We start from the raw sequence: 17,411 nt of genomic DNA on the forward strand, positions 1-17,411 counted from the left end.
GCAATGGAGAAAAAAGATTCATGTAGTTGACCCCACGTAGTGGGGGGATTAAGGCTTTGTTGTTGTTGTTGTATTCATAAACTCAAAAGAATTATAAACGTTATCATCCCACTAGAAAATAATTTCTCATTTCTTAATATATCATATTTAATAAAAAAATTCCTTCTTTGATCAGATTTATCTTCAAGAAGAGAATAATCAAATAGAATATAACCCTGATAACAAAAAAGGCATTTTATACCTAAATTGCTTTACTACTGTTACACAAGAAAGTCAACCTAATGATCCAATTAAGATTAATACTTAGTTACTATACCAATATAGGTTTATAGAATGAGAACAAAGACATCCAAATTCTCTTGCAAGTTCAAAATAAAGGGCCATTATTTGATAACCTTGCTACCTTTTCTAACAAAGTTCTTGAGCAACTGCAACCACTAACAAATAAAAAAGATTTTAAAATATGTACCAAACATCTCCGATACCTCATAACTCAATGGACATCATCTGCAAACTTCACTCATACGCAAAAAGCCTTTCTAATAAATGTTCATAACATTAAATTTTAATCTATTAGGACATTTAATTTAGAAGAGGTAGAAAAGAACTACACTTAGGAAATAGTTGAGTTACTAGGAAAAAAGTGTTACAGGATATAAGTTAGTTTTTAAATTAAAATATAAAGTTGATGAGAGCCTAGAAAGATATAAAGCCAAGTTAATAGCAAAATGAAACACCCAAACCAATAAAATTGACTACTAGGAGATATTTGCTACAAACATAAAAATAAATATTATTCACATCCTGGTCTCTTTGGCCGCCAACTTAAAAAGGTCCATGCAAAATTACAATAAATGCTACTTTTTTGGATGGTGATGTAAAAGAAACAACTTTTTTTCCAAAAATCAGTTATGCAAACAAAAAAAACTTACTATAAGAGTAGATACAATTTCAAAGAAATTCTTAATGTGCAAGTAGATTATTGTTGACCTCATTTTTATAATTATATAATTACTACAAATGAGAAATAAGTTGTTGGCAACCTCTCTTCTTGACTCTCTTTGTTCTACTCAGCCACAAGCAATTCCCCATCAATCCCACTCTCACATGTTCTTGATCCCATCTTATTTCCCAATATCTTGGCCTAACTCATTTTCTTTCCCTCCATTTCTTCCACTTATTGCCCTATATCTCAAGTGAATCCCAATTCAAGATTCAGTCTTGCTGCCACCTTCAACAGGTAGTTCGTGCAACAGGTTGGGATAGGTCAACAAACTACTTTTTAAGAACAAGCACGCGTATATAAATGTATACGTATACATGCATGTATATAAGTGTCTTCGGATAGTTGTACTCCAATTTAATAGTTTCATCTCAATTTTATTTCTTTTAGTATTTTGTGTTTTATTCTTCCATCTTCAAATTTGTGTTCAAGATCCTCAAAAATTGTTATCTAAGTGCCTTCAAAATGTACAGGTCATAAAGCATGCAACACCGACAAGAAAAAGATCCAAAGGCCATCCTCCTCCAATCTTTGTTGCAGAACCAAGCACACAATCAAACTCTTTTGTAGGAACAGAAGAGTACATAGCTCCAGTATGATATTTCTACTATTTTTAAGATGCCACTAGTCATTTTCATATATCATTAGTTTTCTTCCGAAATTGTAAAATCAATGTGGCTGATCATATTCCGGTATTTAGCCAATGCTTTACTAATCATGCCTGAATGGAAGGTCGTGCGCTGTCATTTCCGTTCTAGAAGTCACTTGAAAATAATGGTAACAAGAGATCCATAAAAAAAAACAAACATGTAGGCAACATCGTGAACCAGTACTTGATCTTAGTGAATAGGTATGCTTTCATTACCAATTTGTTAATCCCACCAAGATTAAAAATATTAAACTAGACTTCCAACAAGGAAATCTTTAAAATCATCAACAAAATGCACTAAATCACAAGAATAGTGTCAATTCTCTAGCTCGACATTTATCACTCCAGCAAAAAACAAGTTTGACTCGATTGAGTTCAGGTCAATGATCTATCTTTCAAGCTGACAAGGTAAAAATAAGACTAGAGAATAGCATAATAAATTCTGTATATAGACGCTCAACTAGCAAACAAATTTGCATTCAAGAAGGTCAAAATATAGCTTTACAATTTTTCTATGTCGTGATCAGGGTCTAGATTGAATGTATTTAGGATGCAAATGCCAGCATAGCACCTTTACATAAAGTAATCAAACATGAATTCAACATAACTCCTTTACTACAAATGTAACCACTTCCACTTGCCCTTTGAATATGAAATATGATAGATTGAAGAGCAGATTTAATGCAGCTGCAAGCTCAATGAGAGGACAATAGTACATGGTGAAAATTTTATTGATTTTTTTCCATTAGAAGATATATTAGGATGCTTTTTATTTCCTGTTATTTCTTATTTTTGTATTTTCTTTTATTTTTATAGGAGTTTATGTTTTTAGTTTATTGATTTGATTCTTATAGTCTTGGAGATATGGGTGTTATATCTTTCCTGAGTTAGGATTCTAGTGAGTTGCATTTAAGCCAACATTTTGTAGCAATAAAATTATTCTGCTCAATTCTCCAAAACTACATAAGTTTCAGAGCAAGGGATCTTAGCCTAGCTTTTGAGCCTTCACCTGCCTGGCCGAATTCCCTATCTACAATCAGAACTCCTCCCTGCGGGCCTCATTTCTCCCTACAGGCCTCCTTCCCGGCAGGAACTCCCAAGTTTTTCTCCAAGGACGATACTCCTTGTTGAGGGAATTCCCTGTTGTAGTCCCTATTCCTTGCTGGAACTCCTTCCTACAAGCGAAAATAAAACGAAATACATAAATAGAAAATAACAGAAGATAAATATGAAAAATTTTATGTGGGATAAAGTAACAAGCACTAATAAATAAGTGGCAAAGGATATACTTAGAGAATTAAAAGGAAAAATTTTTATAAATAAAAAAAGTTAGTGGTGAAAGAATAATGTGAACAGAAATAAATTATAAGAAGTTGTGTTACAAAAATTGATTTAAATGTAAAAGCTTAGAGAACTGGGAAGGAAAAATATAATGTGGCTTGTAGGGAGTTTAAGAGAATAATTTATGATAGTAAGAATTTTGTTTTTTGTGATCTTTATAATAGATTAGACACAAAAGATGGCGAAAAATATATGTATAGACTAGTCAAATAAAGAGAATAGAAAAATAAATATTTAATTCAAGTAAAGTGTATTAAAGAAGATACTAAATATATGTGGATGAACTATTTTGACAATTTTTTCACTGAGTTTATGAAAATAATACAATCGATATTAGTGATCTTAATATCATTAACAGTAATAAAAGTTTTTATTTTTACAGTCGCATTAGTAAAAAGGAACTCAATAAGGCTTTAAAAAAAAACTAAGTGTGAAAAATTAATAGGATCTAATGATATCCTTATTAAAGTGTGGAAATATCTAGGATATTTGGGAGTGTCTTGGCTTACAAAAGCCTTCAATATTATTTTAAAAATTAAAAAGACACTCGAGGAGTGGAGGAAGAGTATTTTGTCCCCCATTGTTAAGAATAAAAGGGATGCACAATAGTGTGCAAATTAGAAAGGAATTAAATTAATGTGTCATACTTTAAAATTATGGGAGAGGGTAATTGAACATAGGTTAAAATGTGATACAAATATTTCTCATAATTCGTTTGGATTTAGGCCTGGCAAATTGTGATACAAATATTTCTCATAATTAGTTTGGATTTAGGCCTGACAAATCTATTATAGAAGGTATACATTTATTGAGAGGTGTGATGGAGAAGTACTGAGAGAGGAGGATCTACATATGATTTTTATTGATCTAGAAAAAGCTTACGATAAGGTTCCAAGAGAAGTTTTTTGGAGAGTTCTAGAAAGAAAGGTGTTGATATGACTTATATTCAAGTCATTAAAGATATGCCTACTAGAGTTGTTACTTGTGTTCGAACAAAAGGAGGATTGACCAAAGTATTTTTCTATTTCAAATGGATTACATTAAGGATTGGCTTTTAAGTCCATATCATTTTGCTTTAGTTATAGATGCTCTTACTTGACCTATACAGGATAAAGTACCTTGGTGTATGCTTTTCATTGATGATATCCTTCTTTTGGAAAGACTAGAGAAAGAGTTCTAGAAAAACTTGAATTATGGAGTCTTCATTGGAGTCTAAAGATCTTCATTTGAGTAGATCTAAAACTGAAAACATAGAATGTAATTTCAGTCGTAGTAGTTCTAGTGGCAGAATTTTTACTATAGGTGATCAAATCATTAAAAGGTTTTAACGCTTTAGATATCTAGGGTCTATTGTTCAAAGTGATGGTGATATAGCTGGGGATTTTATTTTGGTTGAAGTGAAGGAATACATCGGGCCTGTTGTGTGATAGAAAAGTATCACTTAGACTTGAAGAAAAATAAAGTACCACTTAAACTGAAAGGAAAATTTTATAAAATGGTGGTGAGACCTGCAATGATTTATGGTGTGGAATGTTGGCCTTTAAAAAGAAGCATAAAACAAAGTTAGGTGTTACTGAAATGAGAATGGTTAGGTGGATGAGTGGCTTGACACTTAAGAGACAAAATGTGAAAGAAATCTATTCGTGAAGGATCGATGTAGCTCCAACTACAAACAGGATTAGAGAGAATCACCTTAGATGGTTCAGTCACATTAAACATCACCATTCAACGATCCAGTTAGGAAAGTAGATGTTTTAGATTTAACTTATGTTAGGACAGGCAAAGGTAGGCCTAAAAAGGCCCGGGCATATTGTATAAAAAATGATCTTAATCTATTAGAATTAAATGAAAAAATGACACTCAATAGGATACATTGGAGAAAAAGGTTTTATGGAGCCAACCCTACTTAGTGAGATAAAGGCTTTTGTTGGTTGTATTGCATTTCTAACAAAGTGCTACAAAATTGAAAATAAATAGGTAATCATTTACATAAATTAAAGTCTACTAACATAATCAAATATGCTCAATATGTAAGAAACTCTAAATGTAAATGCATAACGAGTAGATTTACTTATGAGCAACAACGAACATTAATCCTATAAATATTTCACTTCTTATTTTAGCAATTAAGTATCTCATGTCGATCAGTAGGTCAACCTGATGATGAATTTTTTCTCTACACCTCACCCCAAGCTCAGTTCCCTACATAAACACTCTAGCAATAACAAATTCATTTAAATTTTATGAATTTCTTAAATCAAACTTAATTTAATACATTGATAATCTCAATTAATGCTTTTACCTCAATTTGACTTTTTCATACAAACTTTGTGAAAGCTAGAACAAAATGGGAAAATTTCTAGCCAAGCATACTTCCTTACCCTTCTTCATCCTTAATTCCTTTGTATAGCCCCATAACCCAAAATTTGTTTACAGCTACAGGTTTGACAAGCTGAAAAGCACAATAAATTGGAAAGAAATAAGAGTGATTACTTAGGTTAAATGAAATCAACTATAAGTAGATATGTATATATACACATTTACTTCAATTGTCTTACCTCCAAGCCTCTATTGCCCATTAAATATATCAATTTTCCTTCTCCAATCCCAAACCCGAGAGTCTATTAGCGGGTCCCTGCCTCCAGCATGGTTTGCCCAGGTCGCAAAAATATAAGGGAAAAACAAAGGAAATACATGGAAGTAAATGGGCCTAGATTATCGATAATACCTAATTTCATTTAACTAATTAATTGTTACCGCCGAATGCGTCAAGTTGTTGCATGCCAACTTGGGTGGAGTGGCTACAGTAAAATTTCTTCTGAGAATTGAAAAATAATCTACTGTATGAATAGTAACATTAAAATAAGTTTAGTTATTTTAGGGAAATAATTTTATAAAGCTTAATTTACTAATTATATATACTTACTTCTATATATCAAATAAATCAAAATAAACTGTACAATTTTATAAAAATAATTTTGACAATCTTAAAAGGTGTGAAAAATGGGTATAATTTAGAAAAAAAAAGTAACTTGCTATTTTTATCAAATTCGGTATTCCATGCATCCACTGCAGCAATCAATGAAAGAAAAGCAATTCAAGGCTGTAACCAAGTAGAGATTTTCCTTATAAGTTGGATTGTACCAATCAACTAGAATGAAGACTCCAAAACTTGAGGCACTGCAGAATCCAAGTGATTGTAACAGTATGACAATTCCGAATGTTAAAAAACTGCTGCTTCCCTTTTTTATCATTGAAACTAGTAAATCTGCTCCTTCGTTTACAACAACCTATGCAAACACTAATCCTCGCACTAGCGGGTACAGATTGATAAAAGTACCTTGTTTGTCACAAACTTGCTTCCCAAATTTATTAACCACTAATGACTTAGGCTTCGTTTGAACGAGCTTTGGCGAAGCTCCTTCAAAAGTCAAGTGGCGGAACTAGTCTCGTCGTCACCGTTCTAAAACGGCAAAAATTCTCCGTTCTTGTTATACAATGTCTGGAGACATTCCAAAAACGCTCTGTCGCCAAACGTAAATTTTTCCAAGCGGCGGCATTCCGGGCAATAGAACGGAAGTTCAATGCGTTCTCAAACAAAGCCTTAGCATGTGCAATATTGCAGTACAAATTAAAACAAAACTATCATCTCTTCCACGTGGAGTGCTAAATTATGCCACTGTTCATGTTAAAAGCAAAGAATGGCACATAAATTAACATGCTGTGATATATTTCAATCTATTTTTTTAACTCTGTTGCTATCAGATTCCAGCTGTATTCTACAGAAATGTCACACTTCTAGTATAGGATGCAATCAAAAATTTGAAATTTCATAGTCAAAAAAAGAGGAAAAGAGTCTTAAGTTTCATACTGTTAATATAATTTGCATTGTTTAGGGCATTCAGACTTGAATGAAAAAATGGAATCCTCTGTTCATCATATAGCTCTATGTTTTCCAAGGCCAATGGAATCATTTTGTCATCTTATGAAAATTATTTTTTCAGTCTCAAATAGATTAGATATTCAACAATCTTAACAAAAATTAGATTCAACTTTATTATAAATTTTGACAACTTGGGATAATGTTTTTTGACCTAACATCTGTCTTTCAGGAAATCATCACTGGTGCAGCCCATAGCAGTGCCATTGACTGGTGGGCCCTTGGTATGGAAATCATCATTTTGTAGCCATCTCTACTTAACAATAAAATTATCACTAATTCTGACATAAAATAAAATTTAATAATTCATATGGTGCATTATTATTGTAAAGTGTAAGGGTAATTCAGAAGCATAAAGGAAAATAATCTCAATTTTAGGAACGCACACAACCAAAATATATATTCATTTGCATGGGCGTTTGCATATTCATGCCATCTCAGAACAAATAGTAATCCACATCAGTCCAAAAAAAGAACACCAACAGTTGATACTATATTTGTGAAAGTGAATTTGTAAGTTTCACAGGAAGACAGGCACTTTATATATCGAGTCTTCCAGAACTAGACCACTTGGGAACTGAATGACACATCTATTATGATAAATGGGGCATTATAACCTGATCATGCTATTTTCATTGATACAATATTCGTACATTATGTTTTGAACCCTCAATTTTTTGATTGCCTTTGTCAACAAACATTCATTTCGTGTTCAGTTTGATAGCTTCAAGCTATATCCACCATTAAATCTCATCTCAAGACTCCCAAGTACCAAGGTTTTGTATGATAAAACATTAAGATTGGCTTTTTATGAAAGTTTGCAGTTTCTGCTGAATGATTAGTAGACCTTCGTACCGATTAGTCCTTCAGTTTTCCAAATTATATCATTATGTCATCCCTTATACTTTGTTCGCCAGTAACTGGCTACAAGTAGCAACAGTTACATGCGTGAAGTAGCTGACCACCAACCAACCTCTTTACAGCCCCAAAAAATAATCATAATTTAAGTGAGAGAGAGAGAGATTATCGTCTCCATAAAGCACAATTATTTGCACTGCCAGACCAGAGTAAGGGTGCAAGAGTAAGAAAAAAGAAAAAAAGAATGGATGGTAAAATATCCATATTTTATTAAGCATATTTTTATCATTTGTCAATATCAATGGAAAATCTAATAGAAAAAAAAAACTGAAATTATAAACATAAGAGATCAAAATGGAAAGGTCTGCAAAATAATAACTGGGTCAAATTCTAATATTGAACAAAACTGTAACACTAAACTGCAAAACACAAACAGTACATGGAAATGATTTTAAGGTAAATATCAAACTTTTGACTAGCATATGAGAGTACAAGAAATTTCAATTTTATCAGTTGCTGACAGCCAAAAAGCCATCAAAGAAGCTCGTCAAACATTATAAAATGTGCCATTAATGCTATCCCTTATGACACTTTGCATTCTTTTTCCGGGGCAAAATGCACCTTACCTTAGACAAAAGCTTATTGGAGATCATGAAGGTCGTATAAACGCAATATAAACATAGAGTAAAAAGTCATGCATTATTTGCCTAAGGCAGTACAATCCTCTTCATGTTGCCACAGTTGCCCACATCACCACTTCTTTTTGAAAAACGACAATTGCATTTTCCCATCTGCTAGAAAACTTGTTTCACAAATCTATGTTTAGAAACCAAATAATTATTGAATGACTTATTCTCATATAAATCTATAAAAAAAGAAAGAAAATATAATGTATGTTCAAGCAAAGAAAACCTCCCTTGCCTAAACTTGATGGGCAAATATAAAGACATTCCTGTGACCCTGATGTAGTTATCTTAATAATCTTCTAACTGCATTTTCATTCTGAACATGCAGGAATATTACTATATGAGATGCTGTATGGCCGTACACCATTTAGGGGAAAGAACAGACAAAAGACATTTGCCAACATTTTGTACAAAGATCTTACGTTTCCAAGCAGCATACCGGTGAGATTAATGTCTAGTAAGAATTTAACAGGCATTCACCCAACTCTTGCATCTGAATCTTCAAGTCATGCCCATATTATGTTTTACTAGCTCATCTACAATCGATCGATAAATTCATATTTTTATTGGAAAGAAGCCAAGTTCAAGACACTACTGATTCTAGCTTACTATAAGTTGATCATCAAAAACATGAATGCCGCTCCATTACACAAATGTTCTGTGATTCTAAAGGCTTCTTAGGCACTCACTAGTACCCTAAGCCCTGAATAAAAGTAAGCACGATTCATACAGACTTTAGACGACAAGTTAGCCTCAGATTTAAAGAATCGTATTAGAGAGCTTTGCACAATTCATGTGAGTTTCGCAGCCCCAAAAGCAAAGGTATAGGAAATTTTATATACATTATTAATAAATTTACATTCCAGTTTTGTTCATTTAACACTAATGAAGCCCTACAGAGTTTTCCGCTTTGGAATAGCTATTATGAAATACACTTCCATTGAGCACTAAAAATAAAAATTATTGAAATTTATTAGGGTTTCAGGCTTTTATAGTTTCGCATTTATTTTATTAGCAGACAATTTGTAAATGAATGGCTGACAAAGGTTCACAAAACAAAAGCATAATAGTTGGAAAACAACTGATAATGAGATAAATGAAATATTTAGTTTTCCCATATAAGCAAACAGATAGGCATGAACAAATTGCAAAGCCTCTAAAAATAGCACCTAGCATGTTTGGGCATGTATATAAATAAATAAAATACAATAAGCTCATAATAAGCATCAGCTTCTCAATTTCAAAGATTCGCCAAATCCAAAAACACACCACAGATATTCAAAGATTGCAAATTGCTTATAGCATAATAATTCATGCTCAACTACAAGCCTCTGCAAACTATTACCCTCATTCAAAATTAGTACTTCAAATAATTATTAGGCTATAAATGAGATACTGCATTGCAAACTTTATAATGAAGGCTGTGTTAAGCTAATCCAACCTCTATGAACATTTCATAGATACAGTATACTTTCCTGGTAATAAAAATGACTAAGTTATACACCTGAATGAAATGAGTGTAATTTTTGGCAGGTTAGCCTTACAGCAAGGCAGTTAATAAATGGATTGCTGCACAGAGACCCAGCCTATCGTTTGGGATCTAACACTGGTGCCAACGAAATCAAGCAGCATTCTTTCTTTCGTGAGATCAATTGGCCACTCATTCGTTGCATGGTAATTTCATTTCATACACATAAATGTATCATTTTCAGCCAAGTGAAAGATGGAAATACGTAAAATAAGTAGCTACTCAAAAAAAATAAGCCAAATTACAGCGTTTTCTTACATTGGGAGGTCTGTTTTGTTGTCAGATCTTCAATCTAATTCATGATGATAATTGTGTCTCTATATCTTCTCCCCATACGTTGCATTGCTATATTCTAAAAAAAAAGTGGCAAGGACATAAAGTAATAACAAATATTACTCAATTAGTATACAATGTCAAGGGTTTATGCTAATAATATCTTCATAGATATGCGAACCAAATATATATATCATCTTCATGGAAAAATATTCCGAAGTAAAACTTAAAAAGGTTCAAGTTGCTGGCAATCAAGGTTAACTTATTCTTAATCCATAATTTACCATATGAATCTGAAGTTTTGATGAGCAGAAGAACAATGATTAAGAAAGTTGCAAGATGCTTCTTCAGAAATAAATTCTATGAGAGGAAGTCCAAAAATCATGATTTCTCTTTTCTTTTTCTCTTTTGCAGAGTATTCCTGAGCTAGATGTTCCTCTTCAATTAACTAGCAAGGAAACAAATTCCAACGCTAAAGATGAAAAATTATATAATGATGTGTGTTGATCCAGAGTATGAAACTTTTATGAGGTAACAAACAAGCAGAGCGGCTAAACTTTTCTTGAATTTCTTATCAAACATTTCCTTATCCTAGATTCTAGTAAAAATTAAACAGAGAAGCGCTAAGAGTTACATATTGTACAAACTGCTGACAAGTTTTGAATTTTGGCGTGTAAGTTTCAGGTGGTAGATCGGTAAGGAAAACAATATGTGCTTAGTTTTGTACTGAATGCTTCTAAGAATTAATCCCAGTGCTCTGTTTTGGGGCAGAAAACACGAGAGATACCTCTCTGCTGAAATGCATGGCGTACACAGCTAAAAAAAGAAAAAAAAGGCAATGCAAAAGGCCTCGAAACTATCTTTTTAGATGAAAATTTCTGAAGATGGTGAACATAAATTTTCAGAATTGTAATATCTAGTATATCATTGAAAAGATCAACAGCCAGCTCTAAAAGAAATATGAAAAAAGAAAAAAATCAATTAGGAGAATAATTAATGATTTCCTGTGTTATTTTGATGTTTTTTATTGTATTAGATCAATAAAAAAATGAGGATGGAGAAATAATAGTCAGACAGAGTTAACTGATAAACAAAGTTAGAATTAACGATTCTTTTATGTAATTGTTTACAAGCTGCATATATTCAACAAAAGGAACAGCTTGCCAAACTGCTTTATTCAAAAATAATTTCATTTTTATTGTAATAAACAAAAAAAATATTGAAGAACTAGTACAAGCAAGTCTATGTTAGAGCCTAGAAACTGTAGTTAGGTTAGCTATGCCTTATGAATTTGAATGTTGAGCAATCAAGGAGTCATTGATAGCCAAATTGAGCATGACAAAAACTAGAATGTTATGATAGATATATGGAAAAATTAGAAATAGAAAATGACTAAATAAAAAAGACTAGGATTAGCGTGATTGGAAATAAAGAGTGAGAATGACTCAAGTGGTTTAGGTATGTATAATGAAGCCAAAAGATGCACCAACATAATAAATAAATAATTTAATGTTGAAAGATTATAAATAAAAAGAGGTTGATTGAAAGTCATATGAGAAGAAGTTGAGCAAAAAAATTTGCGCAAAATAAACTTAGCACAACATACAACACTTACGGGGAAGAATGGAAAATAAAGATTCAAAAATCTGACACACCTTGTTGACATAAAATTACTGGTGATGATGATGAAGACAATAAGACTTGTCTAAAAGGAACAGAAAATATGTATTTCCAGCATAAAGTTCCTCTAATGTCATTAGCAAAGATGTGAAGGAAAGCAGACGTCAAAACCTAAAGAACAATGTTTAGTTGTTCTAGTAAAAGTGGAGTGTGATAATCCAAATAAAAGAGGAAAATGACAAAAGCTTTAGAGATTTTTTTAAATTCATTCATTGAGCTACCGAAGCTAAATCAAGAATATATACAATTCTAAGAAGAGGAGAAAATAATTTTTTATTACAAATTATAGAGACGCCGACTTATGGATCCGTGGCCCTTGAATAATTGAGCTTCGACGCCTGCACCTTGACAAACTGTGAGTTGGAGAACATCATAAATGGCTATAGCGAGAGGTCTGCATCTCAATTTCCTTTTCAAATTTGGGGCCACACGGTCCTTCATACTTAATCTTTATATTCTCAAGAATTATTAACTACAATAGTTCACAGATTCTTAGGCAATTATTATAAACTCAAATTCTACACTTAATCTTGATACTATATGTTATTTCTTATTTATCCAAGTAATGTGCAATACCACAAAAATCGATCTTCTATTCACCGGTGATATTGCATAGTTAAAAATAAAATAGCCTTTAAGTTTTAAAGTTATATTTTTTTATGGACAATTCATTTTCAAGGTTAAATTTTGAATTCATTAAAACTATTTAAGTAGTTTGGAGGTAGGAGTCCTTTTGATTTGTGCGTGCGTTGACTTGAGAAACTTGTCGTAAATTTAATATCGGCAAAGATAAAGGATAGGTAGATTAGTTTTTCAACTAAACATTAACAACATTCTTTGTCAATTAATAGAATCAGTAGATATTATGGTTCATAGAAAGATATATATCTTATGCATTCAAGAAACTAAATGGGTTTGAGATAAGACTAAGAAAATTGATAGCTTAAAAAGATATTCGCAGAATTTATCATGTGGGAACAATACCATCAAGATCAATTATCCAAGTATTATTGAAGCTAATCAAGACAAAAATATAAGGATCAAAAGTTTAAACATTTTGAATCGGAAATAATGACCCAAATAAATTTTTCTCGAGAGTTGAGAAAGTTCACTAACCAATCAATTTTACTTGAGTTGAGTCTTCCAGTCTCCATGAAATGATCATGCACTTTTGAATGGATTTCTAAATATTTGCCATGGTCTTGAGGTCTCACATGCAAATTCAATAAATTTAATTATACCTCTCCTCTTGCAATGCTTTCACCATAAGATAGTTTTATACTAAAATTTATGCCCTTTATCTTTGGAAAGTTTAGTGGTAATCAATCCTCCACCTTGAGTTTGTATGATTTTCATAGTTTACTCTTTTGAGTTTTGTATTCCTAGTTGAACAATCCTCCTTCCTTCATCAGCACACACAAAGGAGAAAGCTTTCATTTAGTAAGGAATGATACCAAGACTTATATGAACTAAATCCTTTAGTTAGATCCCAAAGAAATTCAGAGATTCTATCTTAACATACTATTTTACAACCACAACATTATCGCTACAGTCCATCTTAAAATTTTGGTAATAATCTAACTCTAATTACAAAAATCTTCATTGCATTGAAATATTCAATTATGGACATCATGTTATTGGTAATTCATAGTTTTATCTTGATCTTATAGATGAGAGAAACATCTTTGGCCTTTGAGTATGTTTACCACGTGACTTCCTATACTTCATTAGTTGTTATGCGGAACTTGTAAGGCACATTAATATTAGCAACATGTAGTTCAATAGCGTCATGATATGACATTTAGTCTCTGTCATCCCAATTTATGAACTTTGGATCTTCAAGATTCAGAGAAAGATCAACAAGAAGGTGGAGTTTCTCTTTTCCTTTCAAGAAGATCTTCATTATGACATTTAGTCTCTGTCATCCCAATTTATGAACCTTGGATCTTCAAGACTCAGAGAAAGATCAACAAGAAGGTAGAGTTTCTCTTTTCCTTTCAAGAAGATCTTCATAATCTAAGGCCCCTTTAAATAATTTCTTCCATTTAGCAAATATAAAATTTGTAATCCCTGAGAGTTTTCCTTGAATGGATCTGTCAAGTTCTCATTAGTCAAGATGGTTTATTCTCTTGCTGAGAAGCTCAACTCCTGTACTGGGAGGAGAAAGAAGGAAATAGACTTAAAAGAATGGTTTGAAGTTGGGGCCCCGACCTAGTACACGGATACCATGTAGAAAAGAGTGGATCTGTCAAGTTCTCATTAGTCAAGATGGTTTACTCTCTTGCTGAGAAGCTGCAACTCCTGTACTGGGAGGAGAAAGAAGGAAATAGGCTTAAAAGAATGGTTTGAAGTTGGGGCCCCGATCTAGTACACGGATACCATATAGAAAAGAAGATAATGGCAAAAGCTTGATTCATTTCTCATTTATTTAACGGTTATTTATACATAGGGCTAACTAAGCAACATTAGGAATATATACAAGTCTACAATGAGAAATAATTACAATCCTTTCTTGCAAAATTGTGAAGAGGGCAACTCATGGATTTATGGTCCAACAACCGTCATACATGCTCCCTTTGAATCCATGGTCTTTGGTCCTACAGCTTAGCAATCTGTGAGATGAAGGATGTTATCTATGAACGTATCAAGAGGCTGGCTTCCTGATTTCCTTTCTGAATCCTACAATCTTTAAACAATGTGACATTCTTTTGCACCCATTATTGAATTTATATCACTTTGCAACGCTTTAAATTGCAGGTTAGTTAAAAAATATTTGGAAGAAACTTGAGATGATGCTGATACAAGTATAAATGATAACACTCCAGCTGAACTCAATATCGATAGAGCTATTAGTTTCCTCCAACTGTTTCATAATGCCAAGTTGGATAATTTAGTAATCCACAAAACCTGGATCTAGTTATACAAAATTCAAAAAAGGATAATATCTTCATAAATGCCACTGATCCCACTAAAATAGGAGGGTATGCATATTTTTGTCTTCTAAAATGTGTCCCACTGCTCAAACTTCAAATAGCTTCCTTTCATGAGCCCAGAAACTTATCTCCTCTCCCCAAATTTAGCAATAGGAACAAATGCAAGATCCATGACTTGTTAGTTCTACCAGGCCTTCAGAAAACAGTGATAACTGGGCAAGCGCCCCATCTTCTCCCCTACTTCCTTAGGTGTTATTAACATGATAAATGGTTCTTCTTGTAGCCATGTGCCTCAAGTTGTTAATTATTCCCACAATGTTGTTCATACACCAAACCCTAAAAGTAACAACGGCTTTAAGATCTATGAAGCTGTTCTTGAGACACCACTCCCTTATAATTCGGCCACACCTATTGCTATGGTTTTACCATGGTGCAATGTAAAAGAAGCAGTAAAAACAAAAGAAGCAATACTACCTCCTCCTTTAGGCATCTACCAACTCTAGATATGGTACTACAAACTATTACTTTTAATAGTGGAAATCAGTTCAAATTTGAAATAAATCAATGTACGTAGATGTTACATTTGGTCTAAGGATTAGTGCCAACTTCCATTTGATTAATGTGTTCAAATTTATGGAATCACAATTGAACAATAGATGCATAGTGCCACCTCCTCATATAAATGATTTATTTTTTAACAATACTTGAAGCATTTCATTTTTGTTATAATGGTTTGATCCTCTAACCTCCTTATTGGAGTTGCTAATACAATCCACTTATTATTTTTTTATTAACTATGTTTATTTTTTAACAATACTTGAAGCATTTCATTTTTTTTATAATGGTTTGATCCTCTAACCTCCTTATTGAAGTTGCTAATTCAATCCACTTATTATTTTTTTATTAACTATCTTTCTTAACTGATATCATAAGTTTAGTTGAATTAAGCTTGATTTGATACCTGAGATCAAATTATACAAGCAACTTAATATAATTCTTTGATTATGGAAGGAACTACCTTTTTTCTTTCGGTAATCTTCACTATTGAGAAATAAAATTTATTTGCTTTTAAGAAAAATTAAATCCACAAGTTTAATTGAATATATTCTTCTAATAAAAAAATTGAAGCTAATAAAAAGCAGTAAAAAACTAAAGCCCCATGAAGGCAGGGAAAACGATGATGAAGGTCTACTAACTATGTAATTTCTTCTTAGTACCTAATGCTCCAAATTGACAATCTTATAGTTACTATTCTCTTTGGCATCCACAAACAGCCTTAAATGCCAGGCTATTCATTTTTGGCATATATCCTTCTAAGCAATTCATCCATTCACGTTAAAATTCTGTAGCAGAAGAAGGCAATCATCTAGAAATCTAATTTATGCAATTAACTTCAAACCCATACCCATGGCATATATCCTTCTAAGCAATCATTTTCACATTAACTCTTAACTCCATTAGATTTCGTTTTGCATCCTCATCTATCCATCCTAAACATTTTGATCTATTTTCAACTTCTTATTCCCAGTTGTGCTAAGGCACACTTTCTCTAATATGCTTATTTTTCATTTCACCTTCGTAAATTTATCAAAGATTATTCTTAGCACTGCGTTCTGCTTTGCATAAGTTGCTCATACGCGCCTTCTATGAAGCCGATCAATCAAACGGATATGTCATTGTACTCAGTTATGCATGCAAACTAGCGCCTCAAAAAAATGGAAACGAAAGCGAAAAAATGCAGATAGCATTTCTCCTTCTCATTTCATGAAACTGTCTCCATTGGATTTAACCCTGAAGCAAAAGATGAAAGCTTTAAGGAACTTGAAAACAAGTAAAAAATCAGTGTTGTTTAACCAAAATCAAGCGAAATTTCTAGGGAAGCAATGGACGAAAAATTAAAAAAAAAATTAAAAAGCCCGAGTGAATAAACATGGAAACTAAAAAAAAACCAAGAAAAGCGACCTCCGTTCAGGAGCGACGCGAACTCGCGGCAGCGAGGGTGGCGCGATCTGCAACCGACGCCATTCACCCAGCTTCCCTCGCTGAAATATTACATCATAGTCGTCGGCACTGCTTCCCCATCATTTGGAGCTTTCAAAGTAGAATTAAGGTGGTCTTCGATAGCTTGTTATTATTAGAAATTAATCATGAATTTAACTTAAATACAGTAGTCTAAAATAGGGTGGGGGGGGGGAGAAGGGTAAATTTCGAGCTCAAAAAGTGTGTTCGTGTTCCGCTCGTTTATATTTCGAGCTCAAAAAGTGTGTTTGTGTTCAGCTCGTTTGCTTAAAGAGCCGAACACGAGTTGTTTACGAACAAAGAGTCTTTTTAACAACCCTATTCATATAGTCATAAGACATAAACAATAAGGGTTTGAGCAAGATTTAAAAATTGTTATTTATATTAAAACATCATTTGAATCAATTCTACGTGCGTAGTACTGATGTAATATTTTTTCGCTTCCCTCGCCTATTCGTCGGCACTGCTTCCCCATCATTTGGAGCTTTCAAAGTAGAATTA

General features: G+C 32.7%; 1 protein-coding gene and 2 long non-coding RNA genes across 12 annotated transcripts in view; 1 reads left to right on the forward strand and 2 right to left on the reverse strand.

The window, feature by feature from the left end:
• The window catches only part of LOC110021716 (phototropin-2-like), a 39,487-nt gene extending 28,491 nt beyond the window's left edge, over window positions 1–10,996 (forward strand). For 2 of the 9 annotated variants that reach the window (XM_020720318.1, XM_020720319.1), the window contains exons 19-23: window positions 1,477–1,596; window positions 7,106–7,157; window positions 8,806–8,918; window positions 10,011–10,151; window positions 10,693–10,996. In XM_020720318.1, the coding sequence (XP_020575977.1) occupies window positions 1,477–1,596; window positions 7,106–7,157; window positions 8,806–8,918; window positions 10,011–10,151; window positions 10,693–10,785 (519 nt within the window). In that variant the 3' untranslated portion in view covers window positions 10,786–10,996. Of the gene's footprint in view, window positions 1–1,476; window positions 1,597–7,105; window positions 7,158–8,805; window positions 8,935–10,010; window positions 10,152–10,692 lie in introns of those variants that run through there. The other 7 variants (XR_002293685.1, XM_020720320.1, XM_020720322.1 and 4 more) reach the window with 7 other exon arrangements.
• LOC110021718 overlaps window positions 1–16,929 on the reverse strand; it is a 45,484-nt gene extending 28,555 nt beyond the window's left edge. For both annotated transcript variants that reach the window (XR_002293687.1, XR_002293686.1), the window contains exons 1-2: window positions 16,854–16,929; window positions 10,264–10,357 (exon numbers count right to left, since the gene is read on the reverse strand). This is a non-coding gene — a long non-coding RNA (uncharacterized LOC110021718). The remainder of the gene's footprint in view (window positions 1–10,263; window positions 10,358–16,853) is intronic.
• LOC110021719 lies at window positions 5,375–5,912 on the reverse strand. The gene is made up of 2 exons (XR_002293688.1): window positions 5,552–5,912; window positions 5,375–5,445 (listed from the first exon to the last, which is right to left on the reverse strand). It is a non-coding gene; the product is annotated as an uncharacterized LOC110021719 (long non-coding RNA).
• Window positions 16,930–17,411: the final 482 nt, after the last annotated feature.

The sequence above is a fragment of the Phalaenopsis equestris genome, unplaced genomic scaffold (assembly GCF_001263595.1).
Source record: "Phalaenopsis equestris unplaced genomic scaffold, ASM126359v1 Scaffold000140, whole genome shotgun sequence".
Taxonomy (NCBI): Eukaryota; Viridiplantae; Streptophyta; class Magnoliopsida; order Asparagales; family Orchidaceae; genus Phalaenopsis; species Phalaenopsis equestris.